At 52.9% G+C, this 18,124-nt stretch overlaps 4 protein-coding genes across 9 annotated transcripts in view; 2 read left to right on the forward strand and 2 right to left on the reverse strand.

Moving 5' to 3' along the window:
- Positions 1–2,897, reverse strand: SLC39A1 (solute carrier family 39 member 1). 2 transcript variants are annotated; one of them, XM_075330893.1, is made up of 4 exons: positions 2,839–2,897; positions 1,227–1,550; positions 991–1,121; positions 1–822 (listed from the first exon to the last, which is right to left on the reverse strand). In XM_075330893.1, exons 2-4 carry the CDS (start codon positions 1,399–1,401, stop codon positions 187–189), a joined length of 942 nt encoding a protein of 313 aa, XP_075187008.1. In that variant the 5' UTR covers positions 1,402–1,550; positions 2,839–2,897; the 3' UTR covers positions 1–186. The 2 variants fall into 2 exon arrangements, with proteins under 2 accessions (XP_075187008.1, XP_075187007.1); XM_075330892.1 differs by having other exon boundaries at positions 1,227–1,424; positions 2,839–2,890.
- Positions 2,774–10,022, forward strand: TDRKH (tudor and KH domain containing). Its single transcript, XM_075330901.1, has 13 exons — positions 2,774–3,095; positions 3,173–3,285; positions 4,236–4,463; positions 4,584–4,726; positions 4,802–5,045; positions 5,196–5,359; positions 5,482–5,654; positions 5,739–5,803; positions 6,034–6,185; positions 6,415–6,526; positions 6,585–6,656; positions 6,850–7,320; positions 9,862–10,022. The coding sequence occupies exons 2-13, from the start codon at positions 3,180–3,182 to the stop codon at positions 9,906–9,908; spliced, it is 1,977 nt and encodes a 658-aa protein (XP_075187016.1). The 5' UTR covers positions 2,774–3,095; positions 3,173–3,179; the 3' UTR covers positions 9,909–10,022.
- OAZ3 (ornithine decarboxylase antizyme 3) overlaps positions 9,991–18,124 on the reverse strand; it is an 8,253-nt gene continuing 119 nt past the window's right edge. Inside the window, exons 1-5 of one of the 4 annotated variants that reach the window (XM_075330896.1) lie at positions 10,936–11,057; positions 10,733–10,851; positions 10,476–10,648; positions 10,301–10,386; positions 9,994–10,222 (exon numbers count right to left, since the gene is read on the reverse strand). In XM_075330896.1, the coding sequence (XP_075187011.1) occupies positions 10,047–10,222; positions 10,301–10,386; positions 10,476–10,606 (393 nt within the window). In that variant the 5' untranslated portion in view covers positions 10,607–10,648; positions 10,733–10,851; positions 10,936–11,057 and the 3' untranslated portion in view covers positions 9,994–10,046. Of the gene's footprint in view, positions 10,223–10,300; positions 10,387–10,475; positions 10,649–10,732; positions 10,852–10,935; positions 11,058–18,124 lie in introns of those variants that run through there. The other 3 variants (XM_075330897.1, XM_075330899.1, XM_075330898.1) reach the window with 3 other exon arrangements.
- MRPL9 (mitochondrial ribosomal protein L9) overlaps positions 17,962–18,124 on the forward strand; it is a 19,514-nt gene continuing 19,351 nt past the window's right edge. For both annotated transcript variants that reach the window (XM_075330894.1, XM_075330895.1), the window contains exon 1: positions 17,962–18,069. In XM_075330894.1, coding sequence (XP_075187009.1) covers positions 18,010–18,069 — 60 coding nt within the window. In that variant the 5' untranslated portion in view covers positions 17,962–18,009. The remainder of the gene's footprint in view (positions 18,070–18,124) is intronic.

Consider the following 18,124-nt stretch of genomic DNA (forward strand, 5'->3'; position numbering starts at 1 on the left):
AAGTTAATGGCGATGGACAGGATATGGGTGGGCACACTGTATAGGGGGTGGTATAGTCACCGCTGGTGTAGTCCTAAAGGGGCAGTAGTATAAATAGTGATGTCACTACTGGCTGGAATGTCTTTTCAGTGGGGTCTGGTCTCCCGGGGCTGGGTGTTTTACCCATGAAGGTAGTTCTTGGACCCTTCAGATCTTGATGAATAGGATGGCGGTGATGACAGAGAAACCGCACAGTATGACGATGACCTTGACGATGCGCTGGTCTCCGGCGGTTAGCTCATGGGGCAGAATCTCCAAGAAAGTAATGTACAGGAAGGTCCCTGTGGCGATGCCCTCCAGGACGCTGCGGGTCAGCTGGTGTATGGGGTCTGTGTTCTCTGTCAGCACAATGCCAAGTCCGATGCCCAGAGGGGTCATGAAGGCGAAGAGAAGGAGGCAGGAGAGGATGACCCGCGGGCGAAGGCGGCCCTGTGCCAGCTTCAGGGTCAGGCTGAAGGAGATGATGCACTTGTGAATGAGCAGCGCCAGACAAGTCTCCAGCACCTTCCCGCTCTCCTGCAGGAGCCCCACGGCCAAACCCTCCAACACAGAGTGTAAGGAGAGAGACATGACCAGGACCCCGGCCCGCACGGCAGAGTGAGCGTTCACATCCACGTGGACATGCGGCTGCTCCGTGTAAGGAATCCGGGAGTCAGCGCCCAGGAGGGAGTGCGTCTCCTCCGACCACCCCGGCTGCTCCTTGTAACTCAGCACAATCTGCTCCAGGACCAGGACCAGGAAGAAGCCCATGGCCAGGACAAATTCCTGCAGGGGGAACTGGAGCTGAGGGCAAACACAGGGGACAAGGGTTAATGCAGGCAGGACAGCTCCACTCACTTCCAAATGCTAGTATTGTCATGTGACAGTGGGCCGGGCCCGGCGGCTCGCAGCCAGTGGGCCGGGCCCGGTGTCATGTGACTAGACATGGATTGGTGTTTCAGCAGTACTCACGGTTATATTCAGCCTCATGAGGGCGTCGTTCATCCCCGAAATGTAATCGGGCAGCAGATCTAGCAAGCAGGTGGCCAGGAAGACTCCCCCCGAGAAGCAGCTGATCAGACTCAGCGCCCTGCGACGGCTGCCTGTAATGAGGAATTACCGAAGACATTACTGACTCCGCCAACGGCAGCCAATAGTGACCACAAGGTTGTCAAGCAATGCCCCATTTTCCTGAAGACATAACTTACCCAAGATGTCGGGGGCTGCCTGCCGTCTGAAGAGGAAGAGTGGGGCCAAGCCACTGATGAGGGTCAGGAGCAGCAAAGTCACCAGAGATCCCAGCTTCACCTCCAGACCGGCCATAGAGAGAGAGGCGGCCTCCCGGCCCAGGCTCCACACCGCACTGGCGGGGTTCACCTCCATGGTGGAAAGGTAGGTGCCGATCACTAGAGGACAGCAGAGGCGAAATATCAGGCCTTGTTAACAAGAACCTTTATCTTGTCCAGGCCGAACACAAGACCACTACTTATCCATGTGCCCAATGGGTCCTGCGTCGTCTCTACCATCAGACTCTGCCATCAACAGAAAAGCGAGAATAAGAAGATGATACGAAAAAGTCACCGAGTGTCATTCACAGCAACAGCTATGGAATAGTATGGACAAAGACTGCACGGAGGACAAACGGTCCGGAGGAGGGCGCCGACTGTGCGCGGGGGAGGACAAACGGTCCGGAAGAGGGCGCCGACTGTGCGCGGGGGAGGACAAACGGTCCGGAAGAGGGCGCCGACTGTGCGCGGGGGAGGACAAACGGTCCGGAAGAGGGCGCCGACTGTGCGCGGGGGAGGACAAACGGTCCGGAAGAGGGCGCCGACTGTGCGCGGGGGAGGACAAACGGTCCAGAAGAGGGCGCCGACTGTGCGCGGGGGAGGACAAACGGTCCGGAAGAGGGCGCCGACTGTGCGCGGGGGAGGATAACCGGTCCGGGGGAGGGCGCCAACTGTGCGCGGGGGAGGATAACCGGTCCGGGGGAGGGCGCCAACTGTGCGTGGGGGAGGATAAACGGTCCGGGGGAGGGCGCCAACTGTGCGTGGGGGAGGATAAACGGTCCGGAGGAGGGCGCCGACTGTGCGTGGGGGAGGATAAACGGTCCGGAGGAGGGCGCCGACTGTGCGTGGGGGAGGATAAATGGTCCAGAAGAGGGCGCCGACTGTGCGCGGAGGAGGACAAACGGTCCGGAAGAGGGCGCCGACTGTGCGCGGGGGAGGACAAACGGTCCGGAAGAGGGCGCCGACTGTGCACGGGGGAGGACAAACGGTCCAGAAGAGGGCGCCGACTGTGCGCGGGGGAGGATAACCGGTCCGGGGGAGGGCGCCAACTGTGCGTGGGGGAGGATAACCGGTCCGGGGGAGGGCGCCAACTGTGCGCGGGGGAGGATAACCGGTCCGGGGGAGGGCGCCAACTGTGCGTGGGGGAGGATAAACGGTCCGGAGGAGGGCGCCGACTGTGCGTGGGGGAGGATAAACGGTCCGGAGGAGGGCGCCGACTGTGCGTGGGGGAGGATAAACGGTCCGGAGGAGGGCGCCGACTGTGCGTGGGGGAGGATAAACGGTCCGGAGGAGGGCGCCGACTGTGCGTGGGGGAGGATAAACGGCCCGGAAGAGGGCGCCGACTGTGCACGGGGATGGGGGGGACGACAAACGGTCCAGAAGAGGGTGCTGTGTGGGGGGGACGACAAACGGCCCGGAAGAGGGCGCCGACTGTGCGTGTTTGTGTACAAAGGCTCCGGCCTCTGGGGTGTGGGACAGAGTACTAAGGAGCGTAGCGAGTTGTGGGACATGCCGAGTATTAGCGATTTCTCACCCTAACGTTCGGGCGCCTGTTCCGTTCCGTTTTACTAGCACACCGTACTGCGCATGCTCTAACGCCATCTTGCTGCACCCGGAAATGACCGTCATCTCATCACAGCTGGCCCCAGGAGCGCAAATCAATGGCTCGGGGCGTCCCCAACGCTAGAGGGGAGTAGATAAATAACGGAGTAGCTGCCGCCCCCTCCCCCTCCCCGAGCTGCAGGTACCGGGAGGTGAGCAGTCTGCACTGGGCGGGCGCTGTGGCCGGCTGTAAGTGTCTCCGGTTTCTTGCAGCTTTTGAGGAGGGTCACGTATTATTATTATTTTTTGTTTTTACTGTGCGGCAGGTGGATAATGGAGCGATGGAGCGGCCTCAGCACCAGGCAGAAGGTGGCCGTGACCATGGGAGTGTCAGCTGGAGCGGTACTAATGTATGCGTGCTACACCCGATACCGGACAGGTGAGGAGCGCCGAGACCTCCGCACTCACTGCCCCCGTTCGCTCGCCCTCGGTCCCTCGCTGTCCGTCCGCTCGCCCGCCCTCTGTCCACTCGCTCGCTCTCTGTCCGCTCGCCGTCCATCCGCTCGCCCTCGGTCCCTCGCTGTCCGTCCGGTTGCCTGCCGTCTGTCCACTCGCTCGCCCTTGGTCCCTCGCCATCCGCTCGCTCTCTGTCCGCTTGCCGTCCGTTCGCCCACCTTCGGTCCGCTCGCCGTCCGTCTGCCCGCCCTCGGTCCCTCGCCGTCCGTCTGCCCGCCCTCGGTCCCTCGCCGTCCGTCTGCCCGCCCTCGGTCCCTCGCCGTCCGTCTGCCCGCCCTCGGTCCCTCGCCGTCCGTCTGCCCGCCCTCGGTCCCTCGCCGTCCGTCTGCCCGCCCTCGGTCCCTCGCCGTCCGTCAGCCCGCCCTCGGTCCCTCGCCGTCCGTCAGCCCGCCCTCGGTCCCTCGCCGTCCGTCAGCCCGCCCTCGGTCCCTCGCCGTCCGTCAGCCCGCCCTCGGTCCCTCGCCGTCCGTCAGCCCGCCCTCGGTCCCTCGCCGTCCGTCAGCTCGCCCTCGGTCCCTCGCCGTCCGTCAGCTCGCCCTCGGTCCCTCGCCGTCCGTCAGCTCGCCCTCGGTCCCTCGCCGTCCGTCAGCTCGCCCTCGGTCCCTCGCCGTCCGTCAGCTCGCCCTCGGTCCCTCGCCGTCCGTCAGCTCGCCCTCGGTCCCTCGCCGTCCGTCAGCTCGCCCTCGGTCCCTCGCCGTCCGTCAGCTCGCCCTCGGTCCCTCGCCGTCCGTCAGCTCGCCCTCGGTCCCTCGCCGTCCGTCAGCTCGCCCTCGGTCCCTCGCCGTCCGTCAGCTCGCCCTCGGTCCGTTCCTCTCCCCGGCTCTACCTTTCCCCCCAATCATCGCCCTCCACTCATCTGTGTGGTGTCTCCAGCCCCAGAACACAGACCAGATGAGCTGCAGGTGACCATCCCCCAATACTCCGCAGGGGTTATCATTGGGCAGGCGTCGCCAGACACCAGAGGAGACCGCAAGCTGACTGTTAAAGGCAGCCCTGCACAGGTGTGCCAGGCTGAGCAGCGGCAACACGAGATCCTACAGAATGGAGCTTCCCTGAGGGTGGATCTGCACTTTCCGACCACCTCTATGGGCCGCATCATAGGTAAGGAGAGGAGCTGGTAGTGGCGGCCATATGTAACACTGATGGCTCTGGGAGCTGTTGTAGAAGCGACTCTCGTACTGGCCATGCAGCTCCATACAGTCTTGTCTTCTCGGTCTGCAGGACAAGGTGGTGAGCGGATCCGGGAAATAACCAGAAGTTCTGGTGCCAAAATCGTCTGTGAGCGGCGGACAGAGAACAACCAGGCTGCACCGACCCGACGAGTCACAGTCACCGGGACCAAGGAGCAAGTGGAGGCCGCCAAGGTGGGGCGCTGGGAGGATGAGGGAAGTAGTTAACCTGTGTCATCCCTCATAACCCTCTACTGCTCTTCCTGTCAGACCCTCCTCCAGAATGCATCAGAGGAGGAAGCCACTGTGCAGCGCAGAGCCGCAGAGTCCTCCACCTTCCGCTCACGCCGGAAAGAGATCATTGCTGTGAAGAAGACAGACAGACAGCGCCCCCAAGAGGAGGAAAAGCAGCCACCTCCCATGGAAGCTCCCCAAACCATGTACTCTGCAGAGGACGACCCATCGGCCCAAGAAAGTATGGCCAACTGCACCTACTCCATCTGCAAGTTTGAGGGTATCAGCACCTCCATTTGGTTGTGTGGGGGGCCGGGTTTATCCACAAATTCTCCTTATATGGACATTGTGCATGATGTCATGTGAACCCCAGAGGCAATCAGGAAGTCAGATGGTAATCACTCTTCATATCTTCCCCTCCTCCTTTAAGTACCGAGCCCGGACTTCAGCTTCCGAGCAGATGAGTACGTGGACGTCTACGTGTCGGCCGCGGAGAATCCCGAACACTTCTGGGTCCAGTTTCTGGGATCCCGTTCCTCACAGCTAGACAAATTGACCTTAGAGATGAGTGACCACTACCGGGGGCGGAAGAGGGTGTGTCCTGATTACTGTAGCCACTCCCCCTTAGTTTTCTGTATTGATGAATTACCCCTCTCATTATGATGTCACCACCTTAATGAATTGCTCCTCCCCTTGTGATGTTACTGCTTTGTCAGGGGGCAGTGCCGGAGATCCAGGTGGGTGACATTGTGGCCGCACCCTTCCATGTTGATGAGTTCTGGTACCGGGCAAAAGTTCTGGGTTTCCTGAAAAATGGAACCGTGGATTTGTACTACGTGGACTATGGCGACAACTGGGCCACGGCGAGAGAGGAGCTGCACCCGCTTCGGTGAGTAGCAGCACCCCAACCTCCTGTTGTAATGACCAATGTCTGGCCCCCATCCTGTGTAACCGTGAACTTGTCCTCTTCCAGGAGTGACTTTCTGAGTCTCACCTTCCAGGCTGTTGAATGCCGCCTCTCTGGTGTTGCTCCCAGTGGTGAGTTGTGTCTTGTAGACAATAGCTTAGAGGGTGATTCCTCCGGCTGACCAACATGGCCGCCATTATATCCATACAGGCAAATGTGCCGAACAGTGCCTAAGCAAAATATCTGCAGGAACCAGAGAGCTAGTGACAACTTCTAGGAGCTGCGGCCATCTTGGTTGTCAGTCTAGTACATGCCAGTCTTCGGGGGTCTCTTTCTTCATTGTGATCTCCTCTCCCGGCAGGGGGGGCGTGGTCGGATCAGGCACTGGACGCTTTTGATGCTTTGTCGCACTGCGCTGAATGGAAGCCCCTGCTTGCCAAAATCTCCAGCTTCCCGTCTCCTGGCGTGTCTCGCTGCTTCCAGATCCAACTGTATGACCCCTGCAGTGACCCCGTGAGTCCAGACATGGCCTCCATGCACAGCCAAAACTGTGTGCACAATCCTGGAAGAAGAAATCTCACATTGCAGTTTTGGCTGTGAGTGGGGGATAATGTGATGTAACAAGACAGGTGTGACTGCAGCTTTGGCTGTGAGTGGAGGATAGATGGAATATAATGTCCATGGATTTGTAGCTTTCCCTGTATTTTGGTTGTGACCCTTGTCCTTGTTCCTCTTCATGCAGATGGTTAATGTCGGTCTGGAGCTGATCCGCCAGGGGCATGCCATCGAGTGCCAGGTGAGCTCAACGAAGGGCGATGAAGAGCAATCTCTGGTAGTTGGCGTCCTCACCACTGGTGACAGCAGGTCTAGGTTCTCTGTTCACTGTGTGTTGCTGCCCTCTACAGGAAGAAGTCAGCAATCTGCCTGTGGGGTCCGACCTTGACAATTTCTCCAGCCGGACGGAGGAGGGGCGCCTGGCTTCTGGTAAGTGTTGTAGGATGTGTGCCAGCCGAGGTTCGGTTTATTGGGGGTTCCATATTTAGGTTGGTGTCACTTCCTTTTCATGGTGGGGCGCCCCCTCCTACTTGAGATGCCGATCTCTTGGCAATAGATCAGTGGCTGCTGTGTGGTAGACGTTGCCACTGTCTTGGTTAACACTTTGATACCTGCATCCCAGATGGATCTATTGAGATGATCCGAGAGGATGTGATTCCCAGCCCTGAGTGCCAGCAGAGTGGCATCTCCACCCCCACATCCTGCCCAGAATCGGTGGAAGAAGAGGACAACCTGGAGCAGAGCATCTCAAAACTGCATCTAAGTGAGAGCGACCATCCTGTGACCTCCAGTCCATGCACCGCTGCCTCCTCTGAGAACATGAGCGCCTGCAGCGCCTCGCCAGAGGCCTCGGGGGAGGCGTCTGGCTCTTCCTCCACCTGCACCGCCTCCGAGGGGCTGAGTTTTGTGTCCTCCCCGGAGGACAGCAGCATCAACTCCTCGGAGGACACCAGCATCAACTCCCCGCGCGGTTGTTTCTATTACCTGACCGATGAGTCGTTCACCAACTCCTCCAGAGAAGTCATCATAATCAGCTCCAGCAGCGAGGAAGACCTGGTCCACACGGGCGAGAAAAAGACTGCGAGGGATTCTGGTAAAGTCCACTGAGAGCTGGTGATGGGAGCACGAAGACAAACACTTCACTAAAGGCATCGGGGCCCATAATTAGACCAGTGGTGTGCGCGGCTGTGTCAGTGTATGGGGCCATTCACACTTTAGGTTTACCTCTTTGCTGTTTTGGGCTCATTGCTTGTTGCACACACTCTCTTTTGCACTCTGAGCCTCACTTGTCCTCACTCTAGGACCCACTCAATATTTCCTTCCCTCCATTTTTTCTTTATTTTATCGTTTTCCCCGCTCACACTTGCTTCATTCTCTGGCACTCTGGGCCCTACTTACCCACTGCCTTGCAATATAGACCTGCTCACTCACTTTTAGAAATGCCAGGCCCACTCACTCCCAACAGCCTTCTTTTGATGCTTTGCGTCTTGCTTCCGCCCTCTTGTATTCTGGGCCCCGCTCACTTCCTTCATGTCTTCTTATGCTTTGGCTCCCGCCAGGCTGCGCTTGCCCACTCTTCAGACACTTAGGCTCCCTCTTACAAGCTTCCTCTTGCGCTCTAGGTACTGATTGCTCTCCAACCTTCTTCTGACACTTTGGCTCCCTCTTGGGCTAGGTTCACATTTCCGTTGTTTTGTATCAGTCACATGCGTTGCTTGACGCTTGTGACTGATGTGTTGTACAAAAGGTGACAAGAATTGGAATTCATGGTCACGAGACAGCGGATTTCATTGTAAAACGAGTGATCGTTCACAATAGCCGGCCGCCGGAAAATCATCTGATTGCTCTCAAAAGCCGGCGGCCAGCTATTGTGAACTGATCGCTGATTGTTCTCTCTCACGTTGTACAACGGAATCCGCTTTCTAATTCCAATTCTTGTCATCTGTTGTACAACGCATCAGTCCCAAGCGTCAAGCAACGCATGTAACTGAAGCAAAACAATGGAAATGTGAACCTAGCCTTACTTGCTCCTTCTTGTATTCCAGGCTCAGCTCCCTCCAGCTCTCTTCTGACACTTGGGCTCCCTCTTACTTGCTCCCTATTGCTTCTCGTGCCCTGCTTGCTCACTCTGTCCTTCTGACACTTTGGCTCTTACTCGCTCACTTTTGTACTCCAGGCTTGGCTCACACACTTCTTCTCTATTCTAACATTTAGGCTCCCTCTTACTCTGAGTTCCGCTCGCTCCGTCCATCTGTATGCTGACACTCAACTTCCTCATACTCTTGTACTGAAGGCCCAGCTTGCTCCATCTCTCTTTTGACACTAAAGGGGGCTTTACACGCTGCAACATCGCTAATGCGGAGTCGTTGGGGTCACGGAATTTGTGACGCACATCCGGCCACATTAGCGATGTTGCTGCGTGTGACACCGATAATCGATTTTGCATCGTTGCAAAAACATGCAAAATCGCTCATCGGTGACATGGGGGGCCATTCTCGATTATCGTTACTGCAGCAGTAACAGTGTAGTTCGTCGCTCCTGCGGCAGCACACATCGCTATGTGTGACGCCGCAGGAACGAGGAACCTCTCCTTACCTGCCTCCCGGCCACTATGAGGAAGGAAGGAGGTGGGCGGGATGTTCCGGCCACTCATCTCCGCCCCTCCGCTTCTATTGGGCGGCCGCTCCTTAGAAAGGAGGCGGTTCGCCGGTCACAGCGACGTCGCCAGTCAGGTAAGTATGTGTGACGGGTCTGCGCAATGTTGTGCGGCACGGGCAGCGATTTGCCCGTGTCGCGCAACAGATGGGGGCGGGTACCCACACTAGCGATATTGGGACCGATATTGCAGTGTGTAAAGTAGCCTTTAGGTTCCCTCCATCTCTTTGCTGACACTTAAGGGTGCTTTACACGCTGCGACATCGCTAGTGATTGCACCCGCCCCCGTCATTCGTGCGACATTTGGTGATCGCTGCCGTAGCGAACATTATCGCTACGGCAGCGTCACACGCACATACCTTTTCAGCGACGTCGCTGTGACCGCCGAACAATCCCTCCTTCAAGGGGGAGGTGCGTTCGGCGTCATAGCGACGTCACTGCGGCGTCACTAAGCGGCCACCCAATAGCAGAGGAGGGGCGGACATGAACATCCCGCCCACCTCCTTCCTTCCTCATTGCCGGTGGACGCAGGTAAGGAGATGTTCGTCGTTCCTGTGGTGTCACACAGCGATGTGCGGTGCTGCAGGAACGACGAACAACATCGTACCTGCAGCAGCAACGATATGAAAAGGAGCGACGTGTCAATGATCACGATTTTTGACGCTTTTGTGCTCATTGATCGTCGCTCCTTGGTGTCGCACGCTGCGATGTCGCTAACGGCGCCGGATGTGCGTCACTAACAACGTGACCCTGACGATATATCGTTAGCGATGTCGCAGCGTGTAAAGCACCCTTTAGGCTCCCTCTTACTCTCTGAGCTCAGCTTGATCCCTCCATCTCTATGCTGACACTTCTGCTCCCTCTTACTCTTGTACTCCAGGCCCAGCTTGCTCCATCTCTCTTCTGACATTTTGGTTGCCTCTTACTTGCTCTCTGGCTCCTGCCCTGTCTTTCTGATTGACTCTTGCTCTCTCCGCAGGCGCGCTCCTGAGCTCCAGCAGTGATGTCATAGTGATTGAGGATTAGTCCCGTGCCGCCCCTCCCCCGGCTGCTGTTTGCATCATTGCACGTTCCAGTTCTTTGTTTACAAGTTGTGTATATATATATTTTCTATGAATAATAAAGGTTGTGTTCATTTATCGCCTAGCTCCTACCCATTCGTATTTATTGAACTGTGTATTTCTGCTTCTCTTTATTGGGGGCATTTATCCCCTCTTGTGCGGCTGCCCCGTCCAGTGAGTAGACCAGGATGACATTGTCGGTGCAGGTCGGGAACCACTGGTGCTGAGCTGGTCGTACGATGTCAAAGCCGATAAAGCTGAAGGCTCTGAGCAGGCGTCCTGGAGACAAGAAAATGGCAGCAATGGTCACGTGCAGCAGCTGCCTCTGCGGGGTAGTCTTTAGCCAAGCCTTCTTACCTCTCGCCGCCAGTTCTTTGTTGACCCCCACGAGAACCCAAATCGCGTCCAACTTCATCTCCACAAACTCCAATATGGCTGCCAGGCTGTAAGCGAGAAGAAAACCTTTTGAATTTAGGAAGCCAAGAAAAGGCTCTGTCTTCTGCAGTCACATCCAAAGCTTCTGTAATATTACCCCTCGTGATCTCCTTGCTCCAGAAGATTGGGGGCCCCATCCAGAAAGACCTGTCGATTGGTTAATAGCCCAAACCAGACCAAAGCTTCCTGTCCTTGCTTGTACTGGAAAAGCAGGAGAGTAGGGCTCATGGCTGGAGCTGCGGAGTCAGCCAGAATGGACAACTTTCCTCTCTGGGGAAAATAAAAAAAATACCAAACAAAATAACTTTCCCCACAATCCAGGAATACCTACCCATGTGGTTGACCTACCCGTACCTCATGCAGGGGTGTCAGATGTGACCGGCCGGACTCCACCCTCAGCCGCAGTCTCCTCAACTCAGGAATGCCAGGGGCAGCAGTGACAGCTAGACACCGAGGACTGGACAGCCGTCATTCTACAAGGGCCAAGAGGAAACCGCCCGTCAGTACTGAGCAATAGTCATCCATCATGGAGGGCATCTCATAGCGAAGCCTCTTACCTGTGAGGCTGAAGTGATGGAGGGAAGCCTACCCTTATCTAGGAGGTTGACGGTTACCTCTATTGTTTAGGTAGCATAATACTGGTTCCTCTCTTCGGAGCAGATGGTCAGGGGCATGTGAGCATAATTTATATACAACTCATAAGATGCCAGAGGTCACTGGTGACATCACAAGGACGTAGTGATGTCACAGCGATGACAGGGTTGAGTGGTGATGTCTCTGGTGGCCTCTCCTGGTACTGCAGGTCAAAACTAAGGAATGGAGCTGACCTTCAGTATCTGGAGCGGCCACTACAGTGTGAGGGGCAGTGCTGTTCTCTCTACGCTGTGTGAACTGAGTGATCAGCGGACAGTTATTGGTAAGGGAAAAATGTTGGAGCTTTTATACATACCTTTTAAATGTTTTGTAATAAGTTTGTTATGCTCTGTAGATAAGATAGGGGATAATATTTCATGAGGTCTAACCACTGCGCCACAACCACTGCGCCACAACCACTGCGCCACATAGAAAATAGCAAAACGCGCAGAGCCCCTTCACAATGGAGCAGAGGTAGAACATATACGGGAGAGGTGAGTGCTGGGCTCTACCTCCTACGGCCCCATAGAGAATGAATGGAGAGGTGAGTGCTGGGCTCTACCTCCTACGGCCCCATAGAGAATGAATGGAGAGGTGAGTGCTGGGCTCTACCTCCTACGGCCCCATAGAGAATGAATGGAGAGGTGAGTGCTGGGCTCTACCTCCTACGGCCCCATAGAGAATGAATGGAGAGGTGAGTGCTGGGCTCTACCTCCTACGGCCCCATAGAGAATGAATGGAGCAGAGGCAGAACATGTAGGAGAGGTGAGTGCTGGGCTCTACCTCCTACGGCCCCATAGAGAATGAATGGAGAGGTGAGTGCTGGGCTCTACCTCCTACGGCCCCATAGAGAATGAATGGAGAGGTGAGTGCTGGGCTCTGCTACCTCCTACAGCCCCTTAGAGAATGAATGGAGCAGAGGCAGAACATGTAGGAGAAATGAGTGCTGGGCTCTGCTACCCCCTAAGGCCCTATAGAATATGAATGGAGCAGAGGCAGAACATGTAGGAGAAATGAGTGCTGGGCTCTGCTACCTCCTACAGCCCCATAGAATATGAATGGAGCAGAGGCAGAACATGTCACAGATGTGAGTGCTGGGCTCTGCTATCTCCTACAGCCCCATAGAGAATGAATGGAGCAGAGGCAGAACATGTAGGAGAGGTGAATGCTGGGCTCTTCTTCCTCCTACAGCCCCATAGAATATGAATGGAGCAGAGGCAGAACATGTCACAGATGTGAGCGCTGGGCTCTGCTATCTCCTACAGCCCCATAGAGAATGAATGGAGCAGAGGCAGAACATGTAGGAGGTGCGTGCTGGGCTCCATCTTTGCACCTTTCATAGCAGGGTCTGCTCTCGGGATTAGTGGGGAGTCAGTGAGCAGTTGACTGCTATCAATAAGGCCGGTTTCAGACATCCGTGTTTCAGATACGTGTGACATCCGTTTTTAACACTGATGCCACATGTTCCCATGTCAGTCTATGGTGTTCCTCACACGTGCGTGTTTTCACACAGACAGTGTGACCCCGCACGCACACACTGAGACATGTCCGTTTTTTCTCCGGCAGCACGGGTGTCACATGTACCACACACTGATGTGATCCGTGTGACAGGTACCGGAGAAAACAGGTCTATGTAATAAAAAGATTTTCTATATTCACCTGTATCCAGCGCTGTTTTCTTCGGCTCTGCTGCCTCCTGCTTTTGACACCCACTCATTATACTCACTGAATATCCAGTGCCCTGTGGACCTGGAAGCAGCTGCAGCGCTGCAGACTTCAGTGCCGGGGACTGCATCGCTGGGGACAGGTGAGTATCCAGCAGAGTGTGTGTGCGCAGTGAGGTCAGGATGTCAATGGAGATCACAATGAACTCAGATGACATCCTGACAACACCCCCCGTGACATCTGCGCTACCGCGGGTTTAGCGGCTGTCACTTCACGGGTTCATCAGAGTTCATTGTGAACTCCGATGAACTCGTAACGTTACTGCCGCGACACCCGCGGATGTCACGGGGGTGTTGTCAGGATGTCATCTGAGTTCATTGTGATCTCCGATGAACCCGCGCCACACACACACTGCTGAGGGTGCCTCTGCGGTGACCTGGGCTCACCTTATGAGGTCCAGGTTCCCACAGGGAAGCACAGACAGCAGTGATGACCTCCTGACCAGGCCACCCACACCCACATCCACTGCTGAGGGCACTCCTGTAGTGATCTGGGATGGCCTTTTAAGGTCCAGGTCACCGCAGGAATGCATACACACTACTGAGGGTGCCCCTGTGGTGACCTAGACTGACCTTATAAGGTCCAGGTCACTGCAGAGAATCGCGCACATAGCAGTGATGACCTCCTGACCAGGCCACACACACACACTGCAGGAAAGCATACACACTGCTGAGGGCACCCCTGTGGTGACCTGGGCTAACCTTATAAGGTCCAGGTCACCGCAGGGTAGCATACATAGCAGTGTGTGTGCCTGCAGGGGCTGCTCTCACAATCAATGGGGAACATTGAGTTCTCCATTGAATGTGCCAGCAGTATGGGATCGACGTGGGCCCCCCTAATTGGATTATGGTGGACCAGTATTAGGGCTTTGATAGGGAAATAAATTAGAAAAAAGGGCGTCTCTTGTCTTTATCTATTGAATTATTTTCTCTCTTTTTATGTCTTTTCAGGTTTGCTTTTGGGGAACGTCGAGGGACCTCACCATAGATTATGGCGGACCTTCTTTTTTTTTTTTTTTATTTATAAAAATCAAATAAATTGGTGAATGAGGGCTGAGTCGGGGGGATTTTTGTTCAAATAAACTGTTATTCTCCTTTCATCTACTGGATTAGTAATTGTGGTGTCTGCTAGACGCCAGCTGGAGCTGGGATTAACCCCTCAAATGTTACCCCATTTTCCACTGCACCAGGGCAACGGGAAGAGCTGGGTCCAGCACCAGAATTGGCACATCTAATGGATGCGCCATTTCTGGGGCGGCTGTGGGCTGCTATTGTTAGACTGGAAAGGGCCAAATAACCATGGCCCTGCCCACCCTGATAATATCAGCCCCCAGTTGTCTGCTGTACCATGGCTAGTTTTAGTAAAATGGAGGGGACCCCACGTCATTTTTAGTTTTTATTTTTATTACATCTAAAAATTTAAAAAATATGCGTGGGATCTCCTCTATTTTAAATAACCAGCCAAGGTACAACAGAGAGCTGAGGGATGCAGCCTTCAGCTGCTGCTGTTCCTGTGTTGGATATGAAAATTAGGGGGGAACTCACTTCATTGTTGTTTGGGGGTTTTTTTGTAAAACAGCTGGACAAGCTAGCTATCTCTACATCTACAGCTCTGTCAAAAATTAAAAGACTGCTGCAAAATTGTCAGTTTTTCTGATTCTTCTCTTTATATTTTTGAGTAAAATGTAAATTGTTCTTTAATTCTATAATCTACTGACAGCGTCTCCGAATTTCCAGGCAATAAATTTTGTATTTATTTTCTGAAAATGTGAAATGGTGAAAATAACAGAACAATGCACTGCTTTCACCTCAAACACAGTCATATGAAAAGTTTGGGCGCCCCTATTAATGTTAACCTTTTTTCTTTATAACAATTTGGGGTTTTGCTATTTCAGTGTCATATATCTAATAACTGATGGACTGAGTAATATTTCTGGATTGAAATGAGGTTTATTGTACTAACAGAAAATGTGCAATCCGCATTTAAACTAAATTTGACAGGTGCATAAGTATGGGCACCTCAACATAAAAGTGACATTAATATTTTGTAGATCCTCCTTTTGCAGAAATCACAGCCTCTAGTCGCTTCCTGTAGCTTTTAATGAGTTCCTGGATCCTGGATGAAGGTAGATTTGACCATTCCTGTTTACAAAACAATTCCAGTTCAGTTAAGTTTGATGGTCGCCAAGCACGGACAGCCGCTTCACATCATCCCACAGATTTTCAATGATATTCAGGTCTGGGGACTGGGATGGCCATTCCAGAACATTGTAATTGTTCCTCTGCATGAATGCCTGAGTAGATTTGGAGCGGTGTTTTGGATCATTGTCTTGCTGAAATATCCATCCCCTGCGTAACTTCAACGTCATCACTGATTCTTGCACATTATTGTCAAGAATCTGCTGATACTGAGTTGAATCCATGCGACCCTCAACTTTAACAAGATTCCCAGTGCCGGCATTGGCCACACAGCCCCAAAGCATGATGGAACCTCCACCAAATTTTACTGTGGGTAGCAAGTGCTTTTCTTGGAATGCCATGTTTTTTTGCCTCCATGCATAACGCCTTTTTGTATGACCAAACAACTCAATCTTTGTTTCATCAGTCCACAGGACCTTCTACCAAAATGTAACTGGCTTGTCCAAATGTGCTTTTGCATACCTCAGGCGGCTCTGTTTGTGGCGTTCTTGCAGAAACTGCTTCTTTCGCATCACTCTCCCATACAGCTTCTCCTTGTGCAACGTGCGCTGTATTGTTGACCAATGCACAGTGACACCATCTGCAGCAAGATGATGCTGCAGGTCTGTGGAGGTGGTCTGTGGATTGTCCTTGACTGTTCTCACCATTCTTCTCTGCCTTTATGATATTTTTCTTGGCCTGCCACTTCTGGGCTTAACAAGAACTGTACCTGTGTTCTTCCATTTCCTTACTATGTTCCTCACAGTGGAAACTGACAGTTTAAATCTCTGAGACAACTTTTTGTACCTTCCCCGGAACAACTATGTTGAATAATCTTTGTTTTCAGATCATTTGAGAGTTGTTTTGAGGAGCCCATGATGCCACTCTTCATAGGAGACTCAAATAGGAGAACAACTTGCAAGTGGCCACCTTAAATACCTTTTCTCATGATTGGATACACCTGCCTATGAAGGTCAAAGCTCAATGAGGTTACAAAACCAATTTAGTGCTTTAGTAAGGGGTGCTTCACACATAGCGACAGCGACAACGACGTTGCTGTTACGTCACCATTTTCTGTGACGTAGCAGCGACCTGGTAAGTCACTGTTATGATCGCTGCTTAGCTGTCAAACACAGCGACGCAGCAGCGATCATAACATCGCTACATGTGCAGAGAGCAGGGAGCCGCGCACACTGCTTAGCGCTGGCTCCTTGCTCTCCTAGCTACAGTACACATCGGGTTAATTAACCCGATGTGTACAGCAGCTACATGTGCAGAGAGCAGGAGCCGGCAGCACAGGAAGCGTGAGAGCTGCGGAGGCTGGTAACTAAGGTAAATATCGGGTAACCAGATGTTTACCCTGGTTACAGCTTACCGCAGCTGCCAGATGCCGGCTCCTGCTCCCTGCTCGCTTCATTTGTCGCTCTCTCGCTGTCACACACAGCGATCTGTGTGTCACAGCGGGAGAGCGCCTTTGAAGAAAACGAACCAGGGCTGTGTGTAACGAGCAGCGATCTCTCAGCAGGGGCCAGATCGCTGCTCAGTGTCACACACAGCGAGATCGCTAATGAGGTCACTGCTGCGTCACAAAAAGCGTGCCGTAGCAGCGATTTCGGTAGCGATCTCGCTATGTGTGAAGCACCCCTAAGTCAGTAAAAAGTAGCTAGGAGTGTTCAAATCAATAAATTGATAAGGGTGCCCATACTTTTGCACCGGTCAAATTTTGTTTAATGCGGATTGCACATTTTCTGTTAGTACAATAAACCTCATTTCAATCCAGAAATATTACTCAGTCCATCAGTTATTAGATATATGCAACTGAAATAGCAGAAACCCAAATTGTTATAAAGAAAAAAGGTTAACATTAATCGTGGTGCCCAAACTTTTTCATATGACTGTTATGCAAAGAAAACAAGTTCTTAATCATTTAGAAACAACAATACTAATAATTTTTTACTTCAGGAAGATTCAGAAATCAAGATTTTGTGGAATAACCATGATATTTAATCCCAGCTTTCATGCGTCTTGGTCGCTTTCCACCACTCTGTCACACTGCTTTTGGGTCACCTTATGCTACTCCTGGCGCAAAAAAACAGTTGCTTCCTTCTGCTCAGGCAATGTTCCCCAACTCTGAGGACTGGTTTTTCCAGCAGGACAATGCACCATGTCACACAGCTAGGTCCATCAATGTGTGGATGAAGGACCACCACATCAAAACCCTGTCATGGCCAGTCTAATTTCCAGACCTAAACCCCATTGAGAACCTGTGGAATGTAATCAAGAGGAAAATGGATAGTCACAAGCCATCAAAGAAAGAAGAGCTGCTTACATTTCTGCACCAGGAATGGCATAAGGTCAACCAAAAGCCGTGTGACAGACTGGAGGAAAGCGGCCAAGACGCAGGAGAGCTGGGATTAATAATCATGGTTATTCTACAAAACATTGATTTCTGAATCTTCCTGAGGTAAATCATTATTATATTGTTGTATGTAAATGAGGAACTTGTTTTCTTTGCATTTGTGCATTGTTCTTTTATTTTCACCATTTCTCATTTTCAGAAAAAAAATACAAAATGTATTGGAAATTGGGAGACGTCGTCAGTAGATTATAGAATAAAGAACAATTTACATTTTCCTCAAATATAAAGAGAAAAAAATGAAAAACTGAACATTTTGCAGCGGCCTCTTCTATCTGTTCTATTATCTTTCTATCTAATCTGTTCTATTATCTCTCTATTTCTAGCTATAATTTTTCAGGCTTTGCAAATCTTTTACACATTAAAAAAAACCATTAATTTCAGTATCAGGCACTTTTTTTTTTACCGGTACCAGTCACACGGATGACATACCCGTACGTGTGGCTTGCACCTGTTTACACACGGACGTCGGAAAGGGGCTGACATATTTGTGTGATAGGGCACCACTAACGGCCTCCGGGAAGATGGAGGGCGCAGACACTTCATAATTACAAAACTAATGCCTATAATCCCCGTGCTCATCGCTAGAGCGCGCCTGTGGGTCATGTGACGAGGAGCGATAGCGGTGATTGATCACAGCTTCACACGTGCTGCCCTTGGTGTCAGTGTCTGTGGCCGGGATGTTGAGGACGTGCAGCCGCCTCCTGAGTCTCCGGGCACCGAGCGTCACCCAGACCCGGGTGAGTGTGCGCGCTGTGTCCAGCCCCTCCTGTCCCCCGCTCCAGGTGCAGGACA

This window comes from Anomaloglossus baeobatrachus, chromosome 12 (assembly GCF_048569485.1).
Source record: "Anomaloglossus baeobatrachus isolate aAnoBae1 chromosome 12, aAnoBae1.hap1, whole genome shotgun sequence".
Lineage (NCBI taxonomy): Eukaryota > Metazoa > Chordata > Amphibia > Anura > Aromobatidae > Anomaloglossus > Anomaloglossus baeobatrachus.